This window comes from Electrophorus electricus, chromosome 26 (assembly GCF_013358815.1).
Source record: "Electrophorus electricus isolate fEleEle1 chromosome 26, fEleEle1.pri, whole genome shotgun sequence".
Taxonomy (NCBI): Eukaryota; Metazoa; Chordata; class Actinopteri; order Gymnotiformes; family Gymnotidae; genus Electrophorus; species Electrophorus electricus.
The window spans coordinates 7,233,986-7,258,258 of NC_049560.1; the positions used below are offsets into that span (position 1 = coordinate 7,233,986).

The 24,273-nt window shown below is 41.3% G+C and overlaps 3 protein-coding genes across 3 annotated transcripts in view; 2 read left to right on the top strand and 1 right to left on the bottom strand.

Annotated features, from left to right (window-relative positions):
* Positions 1 to 103: 103 nt before the first annotated feature.
* txlng (taxilin gamma) lies at positions 104 to 7,703 on the bottom strand. Its single transcript, XM_027006873.2, has 9 exons — positions 7,527 to 7,703; positions 5,802 to 6,060; positions 5,484 to 5,575; positions 5,057 to 5,227; positions 4,457 to 4,651; positions 4,174 to 4,293; positions 3,634 to 3,801; positions 3,384 to 3,479; positions 104 to 3,076 (listed from the first exon to the last, which is right to left on the bottom strand). The coding sequence occupies exons 1-9, from the start codon at positions 7,575 to 7,577 to the stop codon at positions 2,771 to 2,773; spliced, it is 1,458 nt and encodes a 485-aa protein (XP_026862674.2). The 5' UTR covers positions 7,578 to 7,703; the 3' UTR covers positions 104 to 2,770.
* Positions 7,704 to 9,531: 1,828 nt separating this feature from the next.
* Positions 9,532 to 20,560, top strand: rtel1 (regulator of telomere elongation helicase 1). The gene is made up of 33 exons (XM_027006872.2): positions 9,532 to 9,817; positions 9,972 to 10,170; positions 10,421 to 10,514; positions 10,686 to 10,767; positions 10,873 to 10,933; positions 11,130 to 11,205; positions 11,397 to 11,481; positions 11,573 to 11,638; positions 11,920 to 12,073; positions 12,163 to 12,201; positions 12,311 to 12,389; positions 12,532 to 12,629; positions 12,723 to 12,778; positions 12,892 to 12,963; positions 13,144 to 13,225; positions 15,092 to 15,224; positions 15,299 to 15,412; positions 15,787 to 15,827; positions 15,961 to 16,046; positions 16,324 to 16,401; positions 16,596 to 16,673; positions 16,757 to 16,903; positions 17,113 to 17,228; positions 17,380 to 17,503; positions 17,668 to 17,845; positions 18,021 to 18,175; positions 18,294 to 18,389; positions 18,551 to 18,746; positions 19,161 to 19,298; positions 19,398 to 19,499; positions 19,603 to 19,815; positions 19,945 to 20,067; positions 20,340 to 20,560. Exons 1-33 carry the CDS (start codon positions 9,716 to 9,718, stop codon positions 20,411 to 20,413), a joined length of 3,537 nt encoding a protein of 1,178 aa, XP_026862673.2. The 5' UTR covers positions 9,532 to 9,715; the 3' UTR covers positions 20,414 to 20,560.
* Positions 20,561 to 20,692: 132 nt separating this feature from the next.
* Positions 20,693 to 24,273, top strand: part of zgpat (zinc finger, CCCH-type with G patch domain) — a 3,826-nt gene continuing 245 nt past the window's right edge. The window contains exons 1-6 of the mRNA XM_027006895.2: positions 20,693 to 21,951; positions 22,207 to 22,340; positions 22,509 to 22,673; positions 22,856 to 22,981; positions 23,103 to 23,505; positions 23,599 to 24,273. The exon at positions 23,599 to 24,273 is cut by the window's right edge and continues 245 nt beyond it. Of these exons, the coding sequence (XP_026862696.2) occupies positions 21,383 to 21,951; positions 22,207 to 22,340; positions 22,509 to 22,673; positions 22,856 to 22,981; positions 23,103 to 23,505; positions 23,599 to 23,737 (1,536 nt within the window). The 5' untranslated portion in view covers positions 20,693 to 21,382 and the 3' untranslated portion in view covers positions 23,738 to 24,273. The remainder of the gene's footprint in view (positions 21,952 to 22,206; positions 22,341 to 22,508; positions 22,674 to 22,855; positions 22,982 to 23,102; positions 23,506 to 23,598) is intronic.

The following is a 24,273-nucleotide window of genomic DNA, read 5'->3' on the forward strand; positions in this document are numbered from 1 at the left end:
TTCTTAATTTGTAGTGATGGGTTAATATATTACACTTTAAGGTATAGATGTAAACTACATCAGACAGACTGAAATGTCTATGAAATCATGTTTAACAAAAAAAGATCTACAAAACATTTTATTGAAAAGCAAGACAGGACTACATGAACAGAATACAATCTTAGAAGGGACAGAGTTTCAGTTAAAGGAAGAAAGCATTGCTGACTTTAGGCTCTTTCACAGTTAGTCTTACCTGCAGAGGTAGATTTCTTGCATAACCTGAGAATCAAACTGGGACACTACCAAATAAATTAAGAAAAATGAGAACAGTACCAAACCCAAACTAAATTTTCTGGTCAATTCCAAATCAAACCAATACAGTTTGTTCACAAGATAAACATTTTTGGAGCCAAAAAAAAAAGTTAATGAAAGCATTGCTGATGTCTCACAGCTTGCTAGGTTTAGGTCAGATTCTAACTTATTAGGAGAAGCACAAGTTACATTTCCTTGGTGTAGTCACATTATGTAATAGATTAGCATGAGATGATAAACATTCACATTTTAAAAATTCAAGCAATGGCTGCATGAAGCACACCATAAGATGTGAGAGACTGTATCTACCCTAGTTTGACTCGTGATTTACTTTTTCATGTAGTGGCCCATATATTATTTACCAATTCACAAATTAAACAAAGTCCTTGTCTTAGTGACAAAAAATTAGTAAATTGTGATTAATTTCCTGGATACACTGCACCCTGAGCCATATTTCAAACGTACTGTCAATAGAACAATCATATTTAATTTGTGTCCAGTAAGAAGAAAAGAATACTGTATTTGGTTAGACTAAATAACAATCAAGGAATGTTCATGTGGGCTTTGGGACCTGATGGACCATGTTGTAAAACCCTGTTGTCCTGGTTCATGATAATGAGGGGATTTTAGAGGAACGTAAAGCTACATGCCCTGAAAAGCCTGCTTAACTAGGCTTGGAATTGGCAAGATGGGTGACATTCATCATTTCGGTTCTCCATAGTTTCACATTATTAGCAACATCTACAATGCCCTCAGCTATTCATTAGCATTTGCATTGAGTATAATGCTTTAAAGAATTAATTTTTATCACTACACAACTGATTGCTGACAAAAACAAAAAAAAAACCCACATTCGGCATTTCCAGTAAAATATCAGTAATGTCAAGGCCCCTTTTAAACTTAAACACGGATGACGTTTAGATGGTTTTGTATCCAGTCCAAATGGGAATGATCTAAATTTTATAATATGTCTATATTAGCAGTGCATCGGTCTACTAAATGTAATGTGCAATAATGCACATGTGCATTTTCTTTAATAATGAAAATAAAAGCAACTAATGTAGCACATTGCATGTAGTGCTGGAATTGTACTCAACCATGTAAGAATAAAAAATGTATATTGAATAATTATTTGCATTAAAGAAAAAAGGGACCAAACTCAGCTTAATAAAAAACAAATAAATGTTTTGTTTTTTGCTGCTGCTGTCCTGCCCCAATTTCTTTCATTTGCTGATGATGCTTAAGTAATATTTTAGATACTGTTTAGAACAATGTAGATGCAGTGTTGATTTGGCCAACAACCTCATTTTGAATTCTTCGAACTGTGTTAATCAGGGTAAATGTACACCAATATTTTAGTACTTAAGTTATTTACACAAATCTACCTAACTGCTAGTCGCAAGGCTGGACATATGACTTAACAAAACAAGGGAATGCAGAGTAATTTTTAGCTTTGACTTTGGTGAAAAAAAGTTAATTAATAAAATATATTCTAACAATGTTACAACTAGTGTAGCAGATCACTTTTTACCACCATATAGCTTTCTATACTTACTAATGATTTGTCAAGTTTTAAAGGAAATCTCTGTACTGTTCATTCATAAAATAAAGAATCTTAATTTTACAGTGCTAGTATTCTCGATGAATAATAAAAATGCCCCTCTTTAAGCGCTTTAAATTGCATTAGACAAATCAACCTGCAGTCACATTCAGAAATAGCCTTGCAGAGACTATGGCTCTGACACCCTTTGATACTGAATCAAAGTAGTCCCAACATTTCACATAACCTGTTGATAGCAGCTTTGTTAAAAGTCTACTAGCCCTTAATTCTGAGAATCCCACACTGAAAGAAAAGATACAGGCAATATAGTCTCAGAGTAAAATAAAAACTACAAAATTTAGATACATCTCTAGATGGTATATTTAAGACTTTTCCTCAGCAAGGATAAATTTCAGTTATAGATAGAGAAATTGAAAAACAAAAGTCATGCAGCCTTTCTTTAGAACCAAATGTCCATCTGTGATTTTAAGATCACTGCAATAAGCTGATGTCTTAAGCCTTCACTTTCATGGATGCCCTGTGACTGGATTGCTTGGACACAGTTAGTTATTCAACTACATATGGCTGTGTGAAAATATCAATATCCTTATATGCATCTGAATGCATTTGCATTTATTTCAATAGAGGCCAAATCCAACAGCTACATTTTATCATCAAAATATAAATCTGCCACCACAGCAAAAAGGGGGAAACAAACAAACAAAGCTGTAGCCACCTTAGAGCAAAGGGCCATTTCCTACGAAAATACAGATGTTGTAGAAAAAAAGTAAAAAGGCGCATCACAAAGCCAAATTCACAATGCACAGAGTAGTTTTCATACTAATGTGTATCTGTTTAGGCTTCAATTATGATATCTGTTTCACAAAAATATATACCCCCCACCCCCCCTCAAAAAAATCGTCCCTCATTGGGTCTGGCTCAGTCGTCATCTAGCTGCTTTCTGGATGACTCCTCTTGGTCTGGCTGCAAGCCGAGCCTCTCTGTCTCCGGGACCAAACAGTCCATCTCTCCATCCATCCCACTGTTTGTGGGCTGGCTCAGGGGCTCCACAGGCTGGGGGTCAGGAGGCCCCGTACCCTCCTCTGCAGGATCCTTTGCTGGGCCTTGGAGGGCCCCGAGTTTCTGGGTGAGGTCATTACGTTCTTGCTGCAAAGCCCTACACAGCTTTTCAAGACGCTCCAGTTTCCCTTGAAGGGCCTTGTAATTTTTGTCCCGCACCGTTTTCTACAAAATGGGGTGTTAAATAGTAGTTTAAAAATGAACTTTAAAAGAATTGGATTTCAACATTCCCAAATCTAACCAAAAGTAGGGCAATGGTAACACAGTGGTTAAATTACTGGGCTAGAAATCAGAAGGTTATCAGTTCAAGCCCCACCACCACCAAGCTGCCCCTGTTGGGCCCTAGGCAAGGCCCTTAACCCTCAATTCAGTCATAATTGTAAGTTGCTTCAGATAAAAGTGTCAACTAAATGCCATAGTCTAGTCTAAATATTACTAGACTTGTAAAAAGTATTCTTTGTAGTATTCCCACCTCCTCAGCCATCTGCAGTAAAGTCTGGTTGTTGGCCTCCCATTTAGTCCTCCAAAGTGTTGTCTCCTTCTCCAGCTTCTTGATTTTCTTGGTCATCTGTATATAACAGAGCAGGGGAAAGTCAGACCTGGAGATGTCACTTGAGTAAAGCTTTAAAAAATTTTTTAAAAAGAGACAAAAACAGACCACCACCTTTCCACAACTGTGTGAGGGAATTCAGAATTCTAGAGATTGCTGTGCAGCTACTGACCTTCTCCATCTCCTGTCTGAAAGAGGTGAACACTTCATTGCTCTTGGCCAGGGTCGTCTGGAATTCCTCAAATTTGTCCATGTAAAGGGTGAGTTGCTGCTTCAGCTGAAGTTCCTGCTCCTTCATCATCTCACATTTATGCCTCGATTCTGTCGCATCTTTGAGAAGCTGAAAATGACAGGAGACCAAATAACGCATTATCGACTGACAGGGATGTGCTGCCATCTAAAAACGCGATGATCAACATTAATGCGGCTTGGATGCTTAAGATTAATTCCCGATAGGCTGCAGCACATGGCAAATGACACAGCCTGTCACAGCAATTTAAAACATTTCCACTGATGTCTGCTTACCTGTACAATGTGAGTCATCCCTCTGTGGGTTTAGCACTAACACCAGTGTATAACTGCTGTTATGTATAACTACTGCATGAACAGCACCCAGGTTCTCTCCTCTTACTTTGCACTCATGAAGATCAGGGTTGTCCAAACAGAAACTAATGCTGGAGGTGGACCAGTGTGCCTGTGCTATGTCCCTCACCAACTCTCGTTCTCGCTGCTGCTTCTCCTCCACCTCCCTCATCAGCTCAGCTGTCCTCTGGAGTTTGGCATCAACCAGCTGCTGCTGCAGCTCCTTATGCTTGAACACCTTGTCAATGTGCTGAAGAAAAACACAAGCGCTTGTATTCAGACCCGTCTCAGCACAAAACACTCCAGACAACTTCAGTTAATTTGCACCGAAGGACATGGATCTGTTTGCACTGATGGATGCCACTGCCCCTGGGAAGCCGAATGCTTCACCACTTTGAGTTTAACCTCCTCACCTCCTCACGCAGTTCGTACTGGTCAATGAGTTTCTTGAGTTTCTCAGCCAGCTCCATGTTCTCTTGCCTCAGCTTGGTGTTGTGAGTGTTGTGCTGCTCCATCTGCGCTTCGATCTCGTTGAGCGTCATCTGGAAATGAAGCGTAGCTTCCTTACGCCTCTCCTCATATTCTCTGAACCTCTGTGCATTCTCCTCCTGCCAAACAAAACAGGAAGGGTAGAATAGACTTAGTAACAGCTGCACTACAGAAGACAATTTTGTTAGCCATGAGAGAGACAAACAGCCCTTTCTACTTAAAATGACTGAGTGTTCACTAAGTATAACCTTTGCTTTAATTCAGTTAAAAAGGGTGAACTAGTCATCTAGAATCAGGAATGAAACATGAAAACAAGGCATTTACATTTATGGCATTTAGCTGACGCTTTTTATACAAAATGACTTAAAATTATGACTGAGTACAACTTGAGCAATTGAGGGTCAAGGGCCTTGCTCAGGGGCTCAACAGTGCCAACTTGGCTTGAAGCAGCAACCTTCCAATTACAAGTCGGGTACCTTAACCACTGAGCTACCACTGCCCCAAGCCAATACACTGCACTGTACCTTTAGGGTCTTGTTGTGCCGCTGGAGCTCCCGGCAAAGGCTCTCCAGCTTACTCCGAGCCAGAATGGCCTTGCTGTGTTCACTCTGCAGGTGAATCTTCTCTTTGAGCACCTGAGTCTGCTTCTTTTGCAGTGTCTTTACTTGCTTCTGCATATTACGGCTCTCTTCCAGCTTTCAAAACATGAGTCTGCATTATGTTTCAAATGAACAAATGTGTGGAGCCATAGCTATTGCTATTACTGTAGTTAGTTATATATAACTTCATGCCCACAGATAAGTACATACTTCTACACCCATCCTTCAACCTCATACATTAGATATCTCGGGTGTAAGCCACAGTGTAGTTTATGCACACATTTATAAATATTACTATATTTATAAGACTAAATAAGACTACAGGATCATCTCACAAGCCACAGACTCTTACCAGATCAGCATACTTCTTGCAAAGAGCAGCAAGTTTCTCCTCTGGAGTAGCTAAGGTGTGGAGGGCCTGCATCAAAAGCAGGACCTCTTTCCCTACAGCAACAGAAGAAGGGTATTAGATAATACATATGAGGAAGTGCTCTTGAGGTGAGTTTGGAACAGCAACAAATCACAGTGACCAACAATGAATTAAAAACAAATCTTACATGTGTCCTTGACATCTAAAGAGCTCAATCACACTTAGGCAGAACTTTTTTTATTCCAATGTGGACCAGCTAATGATTACATAATGACAAGAGTTATCCATAACACCACACACCAAACATGCTTTGCTCCTTGTTCTGATCACTGCTTGGGTCCAGTTCACTTTCAAGGGGGTCAAGTTGACAATCTTCTCTCCCAGGTGTCTCTCCTCTTACCCCTTCACTGCAGCATATGTTACCCAGCTCCCCAAACTCCCCAAGGTTATCCCGGGAAGGGGTACCCATGTCTGGAGGGGAACTGCTACCATCTACAACTCCACGTGGGCCTGCTTCTATTCCACACACAGAAGTAGTCTCCATGGTTTTAGTCCCGTACTGGTGGAGAAAAAGTAAACAAGACTTATGAGAAGGCCTTGAATAATCATTTATGCTCATGTTCAATTAAGACAGGCTTAGACTGTGTTACTGAATCATATTTCTCTTCTGTTATTAACAAACGGGAAGGAAATCTGTAAAGACATGCAACATATTCATGCATTATTTAACACTGACAGCAGAGACTGCTTGAAGAACCCCTCTTTAGTTTTTTTTTTTTAGACCAATTATGTTGAATCTATGACAAAACAAACAAACAAACAAACAAACAAACAAAAACAAAAAACACTAGATGAAAGTTTGGTTAATAGTGTTTGGAACATAAAATAAAAAACTTCAATAGGCGCTTTCTGTAGCGTGTATAACGAGTTGTTTTTTGTTTTGTTTTTTACACGGGGTATGTTTCACTGCTAAGAGGATTTTTTTTATTTTTTTTATTTTACTCCTGAGCAGGTCTTCATCCAAGTCCAAGCGATCCATGAACAAACGTGTTGAGTGAAGCGACAAACAGCGGAAAGGACTACCACGTGTTGTACAGCAACACCAACAGCAGTAATATCCGCCACATGTGAATGTAGACGGCTGGCTAACCTAGCTCAAAAGAGTAAATATAAGGCAAAACGACAACTGGCAATCTGGAGCTAATGAAAATATTGTACAGAGTTTAACTTTACTCATTCAAATTGAGAACAACATTTAATCTTAAGAGGACCCACATGTGCACGGCTGTTGGACGCCAAATGAATACGAACGACCAAGTGTGTGAAACACGTAAACCTTTAAAAGGAGCTAAACAGCACCATGTTCGCCACGAATGAGAGAAGAACTTTGTTTTAGTAGTAGTAGTTTTATTCAGCAGTTTTACAGAATACGCTTGGTCAACTAGCGTTAGCTAAGTGGAATCTTGATAAAACTTGGAATCGTGATAAAATTAACTTTAAACAGCTGGTGTGAAATAAAACACTAACGTTAAAAATATCAAGCCACTTACTCCAATCAAAAGGCACATTTTACACATTAACTGGAATACAATATTACGACACTGCAGAAGTCGGCAGGTTAACGCTAGCATAGCGATAGCCATGTTTGTACCTCAGTATCCCCCCAGGCCAAGTTCAAAGAGGCTAGCTGGGTTGGTTCCTGTCTACGGTATAAAGAAAACTCCCCAGAGCATTATCAACACAACAAGACATGATAATCACGATTCTGATTTTGATATTTAAAAAAGAATGTGTTTAATTGTAGTCTTGTATTCCGCTAGCGAGCTCGGTTGGATAGCTTAGCGTTAGCTACTTCCTTCGTAAATAATGAGTGTGAAAGATCTCGCACTTCCCACGTTATACTCAATGTTTTCAACCACAGTGGTTTTTGGGATTCATATTAGAGACGTGCCACATACAAAGGAAACGCACTGCAGAAACTATTAATTAGAATAAAACCAGTCCTGCATCGTGAGACTACCGTACCTGGGTGTTTTCGGGGTTTAAATCGACCCTGGCGCCTGAGCAAGTCGCCATGTTGTGACGACACACCGAAAAAAATAAAGAAAAATAAACGCGACGGAGAAGGAAAATGCTCGGCTTCTCGGACCTCTAAAACGAGATTTTAAAAGATATTTAACTTTTATAATGTGCGCTTATTGACCCGCTGTACAAGTATTCCCTGTCTCGTTGTAGCATTAAAAACAATTGCAATGCCGTATCGCTGCATGCGGTTAAAGTGTATATTCACACCTGTCCACAGGTGTCAGTGTATTTTTAAATGCAACTTAACAAAATGACACCTTAACGTTAATGGCCATTTTAATACATTAGATAAATGTAATAAATTAGACGATAGCACATACCTTTTTGGTTGATCTCGGAGCTTTTTAGAGTGCACTTACACATAAACCTAGAGCATCGTTTTTTTGTTTGTTTGTTAGTTTTCTTTTAGATTTTGACACCTATTTCCTTGTTTATAAATGTCTCTTAGACTACATGTAGACTTACCCTTTTGTTGGAATTGGTCATACTTGTGCTTTATAGAGCTAGAATGCTGGTCTATAATCGGCTTTGTCATATGTTGGCTTTCACAGCCACACACATCAAGATTAATAACAGGAATATAGTTACATGGACAGGAGAGAACAGACTCTAAATCAGTGAGGATGCAAACCACCAAAACCTAGTAGTAGGAACCTACTCTGTCTGATTAGGATGTCTTAATAGGTTTTGGAAGACTTGCATTCACAAATAGAAATTCTTGAGGTTGTGCTGACTGCAGTGTATAACAACAAGTTCAAGTTCAAGAGGTTTTATTGTCATTTCAGCTATATACAAGTACACAACAAAAACGAGACAATGTTCCTCCAGGACCATGGTGCAACACAAAAACAACAGTGCAACAGACAACATGCTACACAAGTGCAAACAGTCCAATATAGTGCAAAATGTCATTAAATAAACATTAAATAAACAATAATAAATACAGGACAGGACAAATACAAAATAAGTAGACAGTGCAATTTAGTACAGTACACAGTACTGGGCATATGTAAAGCGAGTTGTGCATAGCAATCAGTGACATGCTATCCTGAACGTTGCAGACACCGGTAGCAGCCAGAACAGTTCAGAGTACAGTGCTGGTTTAGTACAGTACTCTAGCAGCAAGTAGGATAATGTGCAAGACTGCAACAGGAGTGCATAGTTTATTTGTGTAAGGTTTGACTTCAGCACTAGTCCGATGCAAAACAATGTGTGAGTGTGTGTATAGATATGTATGTATGTATGTATGTAAGTATGTATGTATGTATGTATGTATATATGTATGTGTGTGTGTGTGTGTGTGTGTGTGTGTGTGTGTGTGTGTGTGTGTGTGTGTGTGTGACTGTCTATAAGCATGTATAAAAGTGCCCATTTTGGAATCTGAATTGGAATTGGAGTTAGCCAGAGTTCAGGAGGCTAATGGCTTCTGGGAAGAAGCTGTTGCACAGTCTGGAGGTGCAGGACTGGATGCTGCGGTACCTTCTTCCAGATGGCAAAAGGGTGAACAGTTCATGTGAGGGGTGTGTGGGGTCTTTCACAACACCCCTGATAACATAGCAAACATCACGTTTGAAGTGGTCAGTCCTGTGTGAAATTGAGGAGATGGCAGAGGAACACTAACAGTGAAATATCTAAGTTGTTACTTGTCTTGGGACCGGTATCAAATAAGTAACAAATTGAATATAGAGGAATATGGAAGATTAAAGCCATAACAGCCATGTGGTCCTACTGGTCATTACCCTGATTTTCACAATGAGTTGATTAGTTGTAAATATACCATTCACTGTCATATTTTTGAAATGCATTATCAATATCAGATGAGGACATGAGACGTCGTATGTGTACTTGAGCTGTATGACCTGCAGGTGGTAGTAGTGGGTTAACCATGAACGCATTTCGCTAACAGTAAAGCTAAAGGAAGACGACAAAGCAATATGGCGCGATAGGGACACTGGAGGGACGGTGACTAGAATGTGGGTTTGTTATTATCGGATATTTTAGGTTTCAGTGGCATTTTAAGAAAACGAAGTTATTATGGTTATTATTTACGTCGATGACGATCTTTAGTTAAGTAAATTTGCGTTGCTAGATGAGTCAGTAGTTTTTAATTGTAGTAAATATATTTGAGGATGCCTCCCCTCACCCTTAGAGGAATCACTGTGGAGTTTCCATTTACTCCATATCCCTGTCAGAAGGATTATATGAATAAAGTGATTGAGTGCCTGCAAAACGTAAGTGCCGTTTGGGTTTCTATTATAGTTCCTTATGTCGATCTTCTATATTAAGAGAGAATGGTTAACTTGGATAGTTAGAATACAAAGTTAGTTGGGTGAACTTGGTGACCACTTCTATTCTTCTTAAGTCTGTGTTCTTTGCACGTTGTAGAAAGTAAATGGAGTTCTCGAAAGCCCAACAGGCACAGGCAAAACCCTCTGCCTGCTCTGTGCAACGCTTGGTTGGAGGGAGTATTTCAAAGACTCGATATCAGCCCGTAAGATTGCAGAAAAAATGGGAGGTGCGGAACTTTTCCCTGACAGGCTGCTGTCATCTTGGGGAACAGCAGCTACGGACGGGGACATACCAGGTATGAATAGCACTGGATATTTGAAGTTTCTAAATTATGATATACAGGTTTTATATAATAGTTACTGTGGCTTAAACTGTTTATTTAAGATTGAATACAGTGGGTAATCTAATCTTGTGCATGGCATTAAAAAAAATCTTATAATGGGATGGGATGGGTCTGGAATCAAAATACACAGCCTAGTGTTTGTGAATAGTGCATGAGAATTGAGTTGGTTAAATACGCATGGTCTCCTATGTCATCCAATCAGCATATTACACAGACATCCCCAAAATCATCTATGCATCCAGGACACATTCTCAGCTGACACAGGTCATCAGTGAACTGAAGAACACATCCTATAGGTTGGTGTTTTAAAGTGATATGAGAAGTTTTAATCTAATGGCTTTCAGAAGCCAACTATTGTTTTCTGCATACATTAAACATATTTAGTATCAGTTGAGCTTGTAAAGTATAGCTGTTTGTGAATCCTTGTTGTACTCCTATTTTACTTATTGTCTTGATCTGATTTACAGGCCAAAGATCTGTGTTTTAGGCTCCAGAGAACAGCTATGCATCCACCAAGATGTAATGAGGCAGGAAAGCAACCATATCAAGGTAGTTACTGCAAATTTATCATGACATCCGGTTACTGGAGTGTACAGGCCTCTTGTATTCAAATGTAATTTGGTTTAACAAATGCATTGTATTCTTTCCTTTCAGGTCCATATGTGCCGAGCTAAAGTATCATCTCGTTCTTGTGTCTTCTATAACAATGTTGATGGTATGAACCATATTTTATTGTGGGTTAACAGTTTAAGAGGTATAGGGATAAAAATCATATCACTTGCATTCAATGCTAGTCTGACAGGGTCAATGAAACTTTCTGTAAGATCTTGTGAACATTGTTTCTAACAATGCTAATGTTTTGTAGTATTGTCTGTTTATTTTTGTTTGTCCTTGCATGATGCTAAATTTAGAGAAGAGCACTGATAAAGATATCATGAACTCTATCCTGGATATTGAAGATCTTGTAAAAACTGGCAAGAAGGAAAGGTATGGACCTCCCCATTTGTGTATTTGCCTTTAGACCAAAATCGCAGTGACCGCCAAGGAGTCATAAATGTAGGTGCTGTGACGTGAACATTAGTGAAAGAATTAGGAAAGGAATTGCATTCATTTATATCTTTACTAAAAACTTGATGAGAGGTATGCTTGCTACTAAGCTAAAAATGTTTTTCCTTCAGAGTATGTCCATATTATTTGTCGCGCTCTCTGAAGCAACATGCAGACCTGATATTCATGCCTTACAACTATCTCCTTGATCTAAAGGTGAGGCTCTTTCATAAGAGAAAAGCACATTGTAATGCATTGCAGCACCTGTCCAGTGTCTGAATTATAATGAACTGACCTTGCTTTTTAGAGTCGCCGAGCACACAACATAGAGCTTAAAGGAGCCGTTATCATATTTGATGAGGCACACAATGTGGTGAGGAATGGTTATTTATTTGAAAGGCTGGAGAAGTGACTGTGTGGCCAATCTTTGGTTTTCATGCCATTTATGCCAAAGTCTCATCAATGTGATAAACATTGGAAGGGGGTGAATGTGGGAGGAGCATGTATGGTTGGGGTTGATGGGGCAAAATTGTCTGAGTATTTGGGAATATTTGAGGTCTTGTCTTGCCTCAGCATCTATTGTGGTTATGATGCTATAAGAATAATGAAATTAATTTACAATAATCTTAACTGAAGTGAATGTCATTTTTATAGGAGAAAATGTGTGAGGAGTCTACCTCTTTTGACCTGACTCCGTATGATTTAACATCAGCCATCGATGCTGTGGACAAATTGTTGAGAGAGCAGGCCTCAGATCTCACAAAAGGAGAATCTGCTGACGAGTTCAATGTTGAGTCCCTAAGCTCAGGTTGGTCTCATACTATACAGTGCTTTATAAATGTCTTTTTCTATTAAGTTTAGCTTCACTGGGTGAAGATGTTTCTTTATTTCCTATAGGACTAAAACTGGACATCTCAACCATTGCTAAAATAAAACGTAAGAAACATCTCTTTTGTGTTGTTAAATTGATTATTGTGGTGTAATTTAACAATGTGACTGTGTGTTTTAATGGTATCAAACTTTGTAACATATTCTGATCTTGCAGAAATTTTAGTGGACCTGGAGCTTGCCATAAATAGTTTTGAGATGCCCTCAAATAGCCAGGGGATTACTAAGCCTGGCAGGTATGTTGTGTTTCACTCACAATCATCTCAGTATTGATATTAATGATGTTGTTGTTGTTGTTGTTGTTGTAGTAGTAGTAGTAAATTTCAGGTCTTATTCAGCCTTTTTAAACGTCTAAAGAATTGTTCTATTTTGTTGTAGCTTCATTTATGAACTTTTCGAAAAGGCACACGTGAACTATGACACCAACACCGCGATTGTGGAGGCACTGGAACAGATCACGGGATATTTGGCAGGAAGTAGGTATTAAAGCAGGCATGGACCAGGTTACACAACTGTTATATTACAGTCCTGGAACAGAAAATAACTCTTTGTGAAACCAATGAACTTAGGGCCTGGTATCTTCCTCAATACCACTGGACTACAGAAAATTGCAGATATTTTGCAAGTAGGTATTTGCTGACATATTGGTTCTTTTTTTTACAAGTGTAAACTTGTTGGGATGTACAATTACAATGTTATTAACAAATATTTATTTTATTTTATTTTTTGCGTTATCAGTTGGTGTTTGCAGTTGAACCAGCAGAGGGCAATATGCGACTGCACAAGCAGGGCAGTACACAACAATTTAAGGTCTGTCATATATACTAGTGTGTTTACATATAGATCTGTAAAAGGCTCTCTGCATTATCAGAAAAGCTTTAAAGTAGCAGTTAATTATGATATTACTATGCTTGCTTAAATCCATGAGCTGTGTGTGTATTTCTTAGCGTGCACATAGTCCTGATCTCAGCCTGAAACTCTTTCTCTCAGGTACATATTCATCCAGACACCAGCAGTTTTAAGAAAAAACAGAATGCTGATGTATGGGCATCCTCTTCTACAAAGAAACAAGGTATATATCTCAGACAGACCTTCTAGTGAGACATATAGCAACTAACCAAAACTTCACAATGAAGGTGAATTTTTATGTATTTCAAAGTAAAGTGCATTTTGCAAGAGGACAGTGGCATTATTTTTGTGGTGTTGGCTCTCTACTCCAGCACATTGAAAGGATTTGAGAGTATTTGCATCTGTATGTATTTGGTTTATATCATTCTTATGATTTTGACCTGTTTTTGACCATGAGCCAGATGGGCTTATTAATATTCTTCAGCCTTATGGTTGTCATCATTAGCACTTTTTTGGTACCCATTCTAAGATACAACAGATACTAGATGCAGAATTTGTATCACCTGCAGACATTTTGTTGGCTCTCTTGTGAATCAAGTCATGGTGTAGTGACACAGTACTGGTCAAGAATCAGCTGAGCAGCCAGTTATCCAATTCTATATGGACCTATGAAATGGGAGCACATATATCTGAAGAAAATTCCAGGGAGTACTGCAGCACACAGCTTATGAAGGACGTCCTGTTTCTCTGGAAATCTTGTGTGCTTCACAGCAGCTTTGACTAATTGATTTTTCAAGCGATCCAAGAAAATGTCTGCAGCACATTTTACCGTTCCCTAATGAGAAGAGTGCACAAGAATGACCTCCAGTGCCAAGCCTCAAGAACAGGAAAGGCCAGTGTGCTAGAAAACACCTTCAAATGCCTGTTAAGCCTTATGTGCACAAGAAATGAAGAAGGACCGGAAGTGGTAGAAGGAGGAAAATGTGGAAACAAAAAAAGGAGATGGTCATGAGCGAAAGCCCACCATCACATCTGTGAAGCACAGTGACACATCCCATTATTCAGTGGATGTTACTTTATCTTGCTGTGATTCATCATAAACCAACCATGCAATTTTTCGCTGCAAGAAGGTTCTTGACCGACTCAGTCATCTGGCATTATCAATTCTGAGATTTCACCCAACTGAAGTGGAGTCACTGGCTCTTTGGAAGAGTCAAAGAAAAGCAAACATCCAGACATGCCTCTTGCCAGTGTGAGGCATGAAGGTGACTTGGAACAGGACGAAGCTAGAGTGACCATTGCTGTGAAGAGATGAACGTTTGAGGACCAGGACATGCAAAAGTCATTCTTTTTTTTTTTTTTCCCACCCCATATTACTACTTCCTGTTAACTATCCCGCCCCATTGTTTGAGACCTTGTTTGTGACTTTGTCTGAAAATCTGTAATCATTATTCATGGAGTGTCTTTTTTAGGACCACTGCAGATGTGGCCTGAACCAGTCTTTACAGTACTGTCAAAGATTCAGAATAAGGCTTAATGACCAAGTTTGTTCACACATACAAGGCACTTGTCTTTGGTTATACAGTAGCTCCCAGTACACAGGAGACACATTGCTGAGGAAGATACCCACTGTATGGTAAAGTGTTTGGCCCTTAGATTTCAGGTAGTTATTGCCTGCAGAGTATTACCAAGTACCAAACATGACATTTATATTTAAGATTCATTTTAACTTGTGTAATTACTTTATAGCCCTCTGAATATGGGGAAACTGCACAAAGTTGCCTCTTGTTCTGAAATTACCTTAATGTCATGGTTTCGTTCATGTCCAGTGTTCTGAAGATTTTAACCAAAATGTGCTGAAGAAAAGAGACAACATGCAGGACTATTGTCAAGTTACTGTCCAGAATTGTTAGCACTGTGGTTCAGTTGTTTACAGGTTGTACTTTTTCTGTGTGTCATTTGCGTGTGTGACTGTCTATATGTTCTTGTGCGGGTGTGTACACTCATCCTTGTACACGCTATGTGCGCGTGCTGTGTGCGTGCCCTGTGTGTGTTTGTGCACGTATGTGCTACGTGTGCGTACCTTTAGGCAACGTACTCAGCTACTGGTGCTTCTGTCCGGGCTTCAGCATGCAGGAGCTGCTCAGGCAGGATGTACGCTGCATCATCCTGACCAGCGGCACGCTCTCCCCGCTCTCGTCCTTCACGTGCGAGATGCAGATGTAGGTTCCTCTCTTCTTGCATCCACACATCTGCAGCTGAAGCTCACCCTCACTCTCAGCCCTTTCCTCTATAGCCCCTTCCCTGTGTGTCTGGAGAACCCCCATGTCATCGGGCAGGACCAGATCTTCGTCAGCATCGTGGACAAGGGTCCGGATGGCGTGCAGCTGAGCGCTGCTTTCGACAGGAGGTGGGCCTGACTTCCCCGGACGGGTCGTTAAGAGGGCAGCTTGCTGTGGAGTTTCCCCACGTTACATCAGCTTTGGCTGTCCCACCTGGGTGGATTTTCTGCATTAATATTACAACAGCTTGTCTCCCCTGTCATGTTCGCCTCAGATTCTGCTCTGAGGAGAAGACGGCTCAGCCATGGTGTCCTGCTCCTGGTCTTCTTGTTTTGTGCTTTTCTTTTTTTTCTTTTTTTTCTTTTTTTTTTTTCTTTTTTTTTTTTTGCAATGCTGCTCCCTTGGTGCAAAGAGGATGCTTATTATGCTAATTGAAGAAGATAATGAGTGTTATAAATGCAAATTGAGTAACCACACTGTGTTTGGCTTTCTGTTTGTGAAGGTTTGTTCCTGAGAACATGGCATCCTTAGGAAACACAATTGGTAAGAGATCAGGCAGGCTTTAATGAGACAGTTCTACCACTCACCCCTACATGCTTCCAGTATTCGAAATGAAAATGCAAATATTTCATTTGCAGTAAATCTCTTGTAGTGAATCACTTCTTTTCGTTTGCAGTTAATCTGAGTCGAGTGGTTCCTGATGGACTGCTGGTATTCTTCCCCTCATATCCTGTACTGGACAAGACCCTGGAATTCTGGAGGGTACATCATGCAGTCAGTGACCAAAAAACAATGCCTGAATGAAATAAAAACACTTATAATGGGGGGGGGAGTTATTATAACTAGATAACCATTGATTAATGGTAAATGGCTCATAATTGTCCTCTTGGAAAGGTGAAATAGACATGCTGTTCACAGTTTTATTGTATTTTATCTTCATCTTGAAGAGCCTTTGTTAAATACTGATATGGTTAGATCACAGAGAACAGCAAGAAAAATCCATCCAGCTTGAATCGTGTTCTTTGCCCGACTTGGATAGGCTAACGGCCATGCGGAGCGCATTGAGAATATGAAGCCCATGTACGTTGAGCCCAGAGGAAAAGGAACGTTTACGGAGGTACGTTCTTTGCAGTGCCTCAGTTATTGGTAAGGTTTTTGGCTTTACTGTTTGTACACTCAGAGATGCAGTTGCATGCTTTTTTTCCCCCCAAAGGTTCTTGAAATGAATCCATCTATAATGCAGCTCAGTTAGGTCATGTTCTACACCAGCAGTGCTGTCAGGCCTAACTTCGAGTGGCCTTGTTCTTCCAGGTGATTGATGCTTTTTATGAAAAGGTGAATGACTCGGTGTCAAATGGAGGGAGCTTCTTTGCTGTATGTAGAGGAAAGGTAAGACAAGATTCCTGCAGCTGAGCTCTGTCTTGTGTTGACCTGCACCCTGTTGGAAGCTGGTTTCCCTGTGTACTCTGCAGGCCAGTGAAGGTCTGGACTTTGCAGACACTTTAGGGCGCGGGGTGGTCATCACCGGCCTTCCGTTCCCTCCCCGCATGGACGCCCGTGTGGTGCTGAAGATGCAGTATTTGGACGAAATGTGTAGGACCAAAACCAGTGGTGTGAAGGTAGTGGCTTCCTTTGTAGAAATCGTTTGGTTCGTTCGTCCCTGTTAGAATGCGGGTGGGGGGGAGGCTTTTAGTGTGGAACTCTATTATCTGTCTCTGTGTTATTCTTTACACTTTACTCACACACACTGACGCACACATTTTGCATTTCGGACGTGATAACCACCGTCTGTGTGTGTGTGTGTGCGCGTGTGTGTGTGTGTCTGTAGTATCTGTCCGGGCAGGAGTGGTACAGGCAGCAGGCCACACGTGCTGTGAATCAAGCTATTGGCAGGGTGATCCGTCACCGTGATGATTACGGGGCCATCTTCCTCTGTGACCATAGGTCAGGACCCATTTCTGATTTTCCCATGATCATTCTTAATCTGAGATTGATTCAAAACATCAATAGGTTTCTCATACTTTTGTTGGTGCTTTTGTCATGTTCATAAGCATAGCTGTTCATTAGCATCTGTTTGATTGGGTGCTTAATCTAGGTTCAAAGGTACAGAAGTACGAGCCCAGCTCCCCTCTTGGGTAAAGCCTTACGTAAGGATATACGATAACTTCGGCACTGTGGTCCGGGACGCTGCACAGTTCTTCCGTGTTGCCCAGAAGCTTGTGAGTAGTTTATGGTTTTAAGACTGTCCACCATCTGGTTCACGTGTGCATTCCTTGCTCAGGCCATGGACGTCCTTGGCGTCCTACATTTATGCCAGACACTGATTATTTATTTATTTTTTTTCAATGTTCTTTGGTTTCTCTGGCTTTGTTTCACACATTAGAGGCCAGTACCACAAAAGAAGGTGAAAGGGACAGGAGGCAGGGGTGAGCCAGCAGCTGACGACGGTCGGGGCAGTGCAGGGGGCATTGGGCTGGCCGCAGGGGCCCAGCAAAGCAGCTCCGCTCAGAAAGCCAGAGTGCTGGACTCTCATGTGCCCAGTTTGAAGAGGAGGAGACTAGGTGAACGCACTTCTCAGCGCTTTCAGACAAACCAAAAACCACATTAAAGGCCAAGTGAACTCAGTCGAACACGGGTTTGTCTTGAAATATTAAAGCAATTTGAATAGAACTACATAAATAAAGATGAATAAAGTTGTTGTTGTTTTTGTTTTTGTTTATTATATGGTCCATACAGAGGAGCACTGTGAGGTAGATGGGTCAGCCAGGCTTTGTGTCCAATATGAAATGGAGATGAGCTCCAGCAAGAAGAAGCCCCTGAGCCTGCTCGATGCCCTGGACAGCAGTACAGCCAGGCCAGAAGACACTGACACCCTGGTTGGAGAAGAGAGGGTGAGAGGAATAGGATTAAAATTGGTGGAAAACAGTGGTCAGAATCAACAGGAAGGTTTTAAATGTTAGTATTTTTACCTTTGGCCATCTTGACCCACAGTTTTCTTTTGTGTCCCAGGCCAACCGCCTGTCCACACTTTCTCTACAACATGAGAAGCGCATGGATGATGAATGTAGGGGTGGGAAACGCAAAATCAAAGTAGTCCAAGACCGGGTAACTGGTTTTCCTTACCCATTTCAATGATCGTATTTAGTGCATGACTGCATTACAGAGATGCGTTATTGAAGTGCTGAAGTGATGTGTTTTGGGTTTTTTTCATGCTCATTCCTCCTGATCGTAGCAATTGTATATCTCCCCCCTGCTGTTCATTTCAGGGTGCTGTCGAGACGACTGCAACGGACAGAGGCAAATCCTTCATGCTGGAGCTGAAGAGGTGCTTGAGTCAGGAGAGCTTCACACGGATCATGCATGGGCTCCAGGTGTACAAGGCCACCGATGACCTTGACAGCCTTCTGCTGAAAGCAGAGGGCCTCCTCACACAGGACCCCAACACGCACAGCCTGCTTCGAGGTGCGTCCAAGAGTGCAGATGTGTCCAAACACAGCACCAGTGAAAACAAACGTGTGCACACAGACCTCAAGCTTCTGCAAAGTAATTGGCAGGTTTCATTAAGCCTGGGTTCATGTTCAAAGTGAACGTAAGGGTGGGGCAGTAAATGTAAATCTTGCTTGGTCACCTCAGTGATTAATTTGATAAAAGTATTTGTATGTGAAACATGCTCCCCCCCCCCACACACTGTGTGCAACACCGTGCTTACAAAAGTAAACTTTCAAACTGAGTTCATTTCTCAGACACACAGTATGTTGCAGGATATAACAGTGATGGAAATGATCACTATTCTTATACAGAAATAACATTCAGATGAACATCTGCAGTGTTCGTTCTGAGCCAAATACTCAAAAGGTCCTGTCTGGGTTTCCCCAGGGCTCTACCAGTTTATTCGGCCGCACCACAAGAAGCCGTATGACGAGAGGTGTCGGCTCCTTACAGGCCAAGGCTGTGGCTACAAGGTTGAACACTCACTCTCTCGGGAGGAGAGGGAGATGCTGTTGCAGCAAACGGGTAACACCTACTCAACATTAACAACCAGCCAGTGATGGAACTGTTGAGGAAAATGGATGACTGCCTACTTGTTCAAGCCAACACAATCTTTACTTTCAGCCAAAGTGGAGACTGCTGAGATGAGCCACAGCAAACAGCTAGATGCAAGCAAACAACTGAATCAAGGTGGATCTCATTTGGGAACTCACAATCTGTGTAATAGTAAGTGTGGCCCAAACCCTTTCATTTTTGGATGAATTTATTAAATATTTATGAAGATATGAAATGTGTAATATTTGCTCTATAAGTCTGTGTTCATTTCCAGGAATGACAGACCAGACGCCCCAGCAGTCAGGCAAAGGCAGCCAGTTCAGTACGTCCCTGGTGTCTGATTTAAAGAAGGCCATTGGTACTGAAAAAACCAATCAGCTGTTTGTAGCATTGCAGACATACAAGAAAACAAATAATTATGAACAGATGGTGTCAACAGTTGTGGGGCTGTTGACGGAACGAGATGAAGACATTGTCCTTCTCAGACGTGAGTTCCTCTACACCTGTCTTTGTGATGCAGTAAAGCAACCTTTTGATGTTCATTACTATATTTATATAGAGCAATGTAAAAACCTAACTAGTTAAAAACTTTTTCCCTTTTTAAAATCCTTTTTAGGATTAGTTGTGTTCATTCCAGCACACCACAGGCAGCAGTTCTCAGAGATGTTAAACTCATTGACTGGGAGCACCTCGGTGACTTGCCAGGATTCAGATGAAGTTTCCAGTCGCCCAGTGTCAGGTAGACTTCAGCTCATATTCACGCCGTCTCCAGCAATGTACGCATGGCTTTGCTAATCCCTTTCATGTTCAAATCATTATTCCTTTAAATCATGTGTTTTCTAGATTTCAGAGATTCCAGACTGCATCATTTAGATTTAAAAGGTTTTGAAATAGATATGCCGGACTGAAAAGTGAAGAAAAATATTTATTGTTCCTAATTTGAATGTTTTAATATTTTAATAATGTAAATGTAATGTATTATTACGCTCTCTTTTATATTATTTTCTTCAGCTTCACAGCTCTCTGCAGGAACATCACAAAGCAAGATATCATCTTTCTTCTCCTTCCCAGAGAAGTCCCATTAGCCATCCGGATTCCTTTGGTCCCTCTTGTGAAGCAGAGCACATTTTTTACATGTTTTATAGCCACATGGACCATGGTTGACACTTGAGAAGAACAATTAAAACATTGTGTGAGACTGTGTTTTAATAAAACGAACTATATTTAAATAAGCACACAGTATTTTTGTACAATTTTTTAATCACCAAGATGAACTGTGCAGGGTGTAATACGCATTGAAAAGAAAGCGCAAAGGACTCTTATTTGTTTCTGCTCGTCAACTTCCCTTTTCACGTCACGAAAGTCATAGTTCACTGTGCTTTTATATTTGCTATCCACAGAGGAGTTAAGACATTTTAAAGAAGAGCAAAACACGAAAAAAACAAAACAAACAACAACCGTACGAACCCAGGGACTGTACCCAGGAACTGGAAGACCAAAATACCGAGTCGTAATGAAATCATATCAGACGTTTTTGAATGACAACAGACTAAAAGATTTGTAGACAGATTTTGTTAGCGGTTAGCTAGACCGGCTATCAAACCAGTATTAACTTGCGCGTTTTGTTTAGCTAACCAGCTAGCGTTAGCTACGAGCTGCGTCTCAGCTGCATACTGCCTTTCATGGTAGGACGAGGTTGTTATCTGAGAGTCCAACACAGTCGCTAGATATCGTATTGCCCATGATATGAGATGCGATAGTAGGAAGGCAGCCGCCTGATTTAATCAAATCTCAAAAAAAAAAAAAAAAAGACCAGAAAAGGTAAATGATTTAGACAAAGATATTAAATCCAGGGACTGATTCAAACGTCTCACCACTGGCTTATCTTTCCCAGTCAGATATGTCGTAGTTGCACACGGCAAAGATGTATTTTGTCCGTACTTCTATTCAACTTGGCTACTAAATTGAAGATCTTTTACTGAAAAGAAGACACTTTTTACATCATTCACATATTTCTGTAGGCGTGTAGACGCCTGCTGTTATAGGTTCTTACCATGGATGAAGGCACTCTGGAACAAGCCATCGAAACCTACAACGCTCAGCTGCAGCAGGTGGAGGCCGCACTGGCCTGCGGCCTGAGCTCATCAGAGCAAACGGACCTCCTCACCTTGAAGGAGGACCTGTCACAGCTCATTGAACTCACAAAGTCCAGCCTGGTGTCTGTGAAAAAGAGCCAGCTGCTGGCTTCTCTTGAGGATCCTGAGACACACCAGAGTGCACCAGCTGACAGCCAAGAGCAGACCAAGGACGTCACTTTAGACGACGAGTTTGCTGCCTTCTACGCTGAGGTGTCTGAGGGTACTGGGGAGGTAATGCGGAGCCCTAAGCCTGATGATGAGGATGATGATGACGAGGAAGAAGATATAAGTGGCACTAAAGTACAAGCTCCTTACCGCACGTCATGGGGGACTCTCGAGTATCACAATGCCATGGTAGTGTGCTCAGAGGAGCCGGATGGGGAGGAAGCTAGAGTGAGAGTGCTTTACCTACACCCAACACACAAAGCCATGAAGCCCTGCACTTATTTCCTGGAGGGGAAGTGCCGTTTCATGGACTCCTGCAGGTGCTTAAATCCCTTTGAAGGATCTGAACTTGTTTTAACCTAATAGTCATTTTTCATTTTTATATTTAATATTTTAATATGGCCAAGGGCAGTGGCATCTGGGTTTTTGTTTTTAATTAGTTGCTTTATTTTTGCTGAAAATATACTGTTGTCTGGATTTTTAAGAATGTTTCCTCTTTATTGGTGGTGGTTTTGATTGTTATCGGAGCACAGCACTGATAAGACAGTTGTGTATGTGTATTTGGTGCTCCTCAGGTACTCTCATGGCGCAGTGGTGTGTGCATCTGAGCTGAGGAACTTTCTTGAAGCAGACCTTTCAAACTTGCAGGAGGGGTCCTCGTGCTTAGCTAAGCATGAAGATGGCATATGGTATCCTGCCAAAATCACAGGTGCAATTCCTCATTCATTCTGTCCAGATTTAATTTATTTCACTGTAAAATTTTTCCCCCCATGATTCCATGTTTTCTTTTTTCCTCATGTTTGTATCTTCTAGGAGGTCAAGCCTTTTTTTTTGTTGGTTTTGAATGTTGAAACATTTGTCCCATTACTGTTGCCAGGAATCGAGGGTGGTGTCTACACAGTGAAATTTGATTCATTGCTCCTGAAGGAAGCTGTCCTGGAGGCCGACAGTATTATGCCTCCTTTGCGGCAGGACGAGTCCTCTTCTTCCTCCTCTGACTCAGAAGACGACCCTGAGCAGTGTTACACGGGTTATGCTAAAGGTTTGTCTTTAGCTTCACACAGTAAAGTTCCCCCAGAGGATTTATGAGCAAGATTGTTTTCATTCCTAAAGTCACCATTACAGATGCACAGGACTGCCTCTTTTGGCTTTTATCAGGCATTTACTTTATAATGTTTTGTCATTAATAAGCTGAGGCATGGCTTGTTTTCTTTTTCTCTCCAGTTTTTAGTTCCTATAAAGAGGAGGACACGCCCCAGGTAAACAGCTCTGAGTTCTGCGGCTGGGAAGCACATACCCGAGGCATAGGCTCCAAGCTCTTGCTGAAGATGGGCTATGAGTTAGGGAAAGGTAGTGAACTCCATCGGGACCACGCAACACCATTAGAATTATGCAAGGTGTTAACATTTTTATTTTGGCAGCAGTTCAGTGTTATCTGGCCAGGTTTTCAGGCTTGCATGCATCTCTGTAGGTTTGGGGAAAACACTATCGGGCCGAGTGGAGCCTGTGCAGGCTGTCGTGCTCCCGAAAGGCCGCTCGCTGGACCAGTGCGCTGAGGTGACTCTGCGCAAGACTCGGGCCGCCATCACCAAAGAGAACCCAGCCTTGGGCAAACGGAAGACGAAGAGGAAGCAAACTTCCACGTCGTCAAGGCCCAACGTGTTTGACTTCTTGAACTCTAAGCTGGGAGACGCCACTGGGGGTGTTCCAGCTCCTTCAGCTAGCTCCTCGGGTCGTGGGGTGGAGGCCTACCAGGGCGGAAAGGGCACTAAGCGCTCCCTGAACGTTCAGCTCTTTCAGACAGCTGAGAGAGTGAGCCAGGTGGAACGAGAGATCCAGCAGCTCACTGAGTCTCTGAACAGGCGAAACGGGAGGTAGACTAGGCTCTCGCTCCGTGCCCTGTTATTCCCACAGCTCTGTGTGTTCTCATCTTCTGAAACGTGTTTTCTCTCTCTCTCCCTCCTCAGGGATGCCACCGTACTGAGCCGTTTAGAGGAGAAGCTCTCGGCATCTCGTAAGCTTCTGCAGCAACTGAGGACTCAAGAGCAGTCAATCCAGAGAGCTCAGTACAAAGCCAATACACACAAGAAAATGACCGAATTCTGATCTCGCACATGGGAGTACAAATATTAACCTTAAGCCTTTTTTGTAATAATGTTTGGTTAAGGTCTTTTTGAAACAGTGAAGCTTGGCAGATGTGGCTAATTTGGGACGTTGTATTAACATCAACTCCTCCAGAAGAGAAACAAAGCAACTGTGCAAATGGCTTTTTACGGTAGCCAGGATGATGTTCTAAACTATATAAAAAGTTTTGTTCTTTAAAATTGTTTTTCCAGCATTCTTCTTAGAACTTTTTTACCATTTCAAAGTCTCTCTTCATCTTCATCCCTTGGACCAGGACATGAGATAGATCACTTCTCATGAGTTTACTTAAAGTTATTAAATTGTGTTCTTTTCACCATTTGCTCACTCATGCACACTGACAGTGAAGTTTGTAGGTTGAGTAGCGGCAACGGAGTTGGAGATGATGGAAACAGCAGGTGGAAGAGTTGCATTCTTAATGTTCTGTAGCCCAGAAATCATGGTCTATGTTTGTGCACTCTGTTGTGTTATTAATGTGCTTTATAACTTCCTCCCAGGAA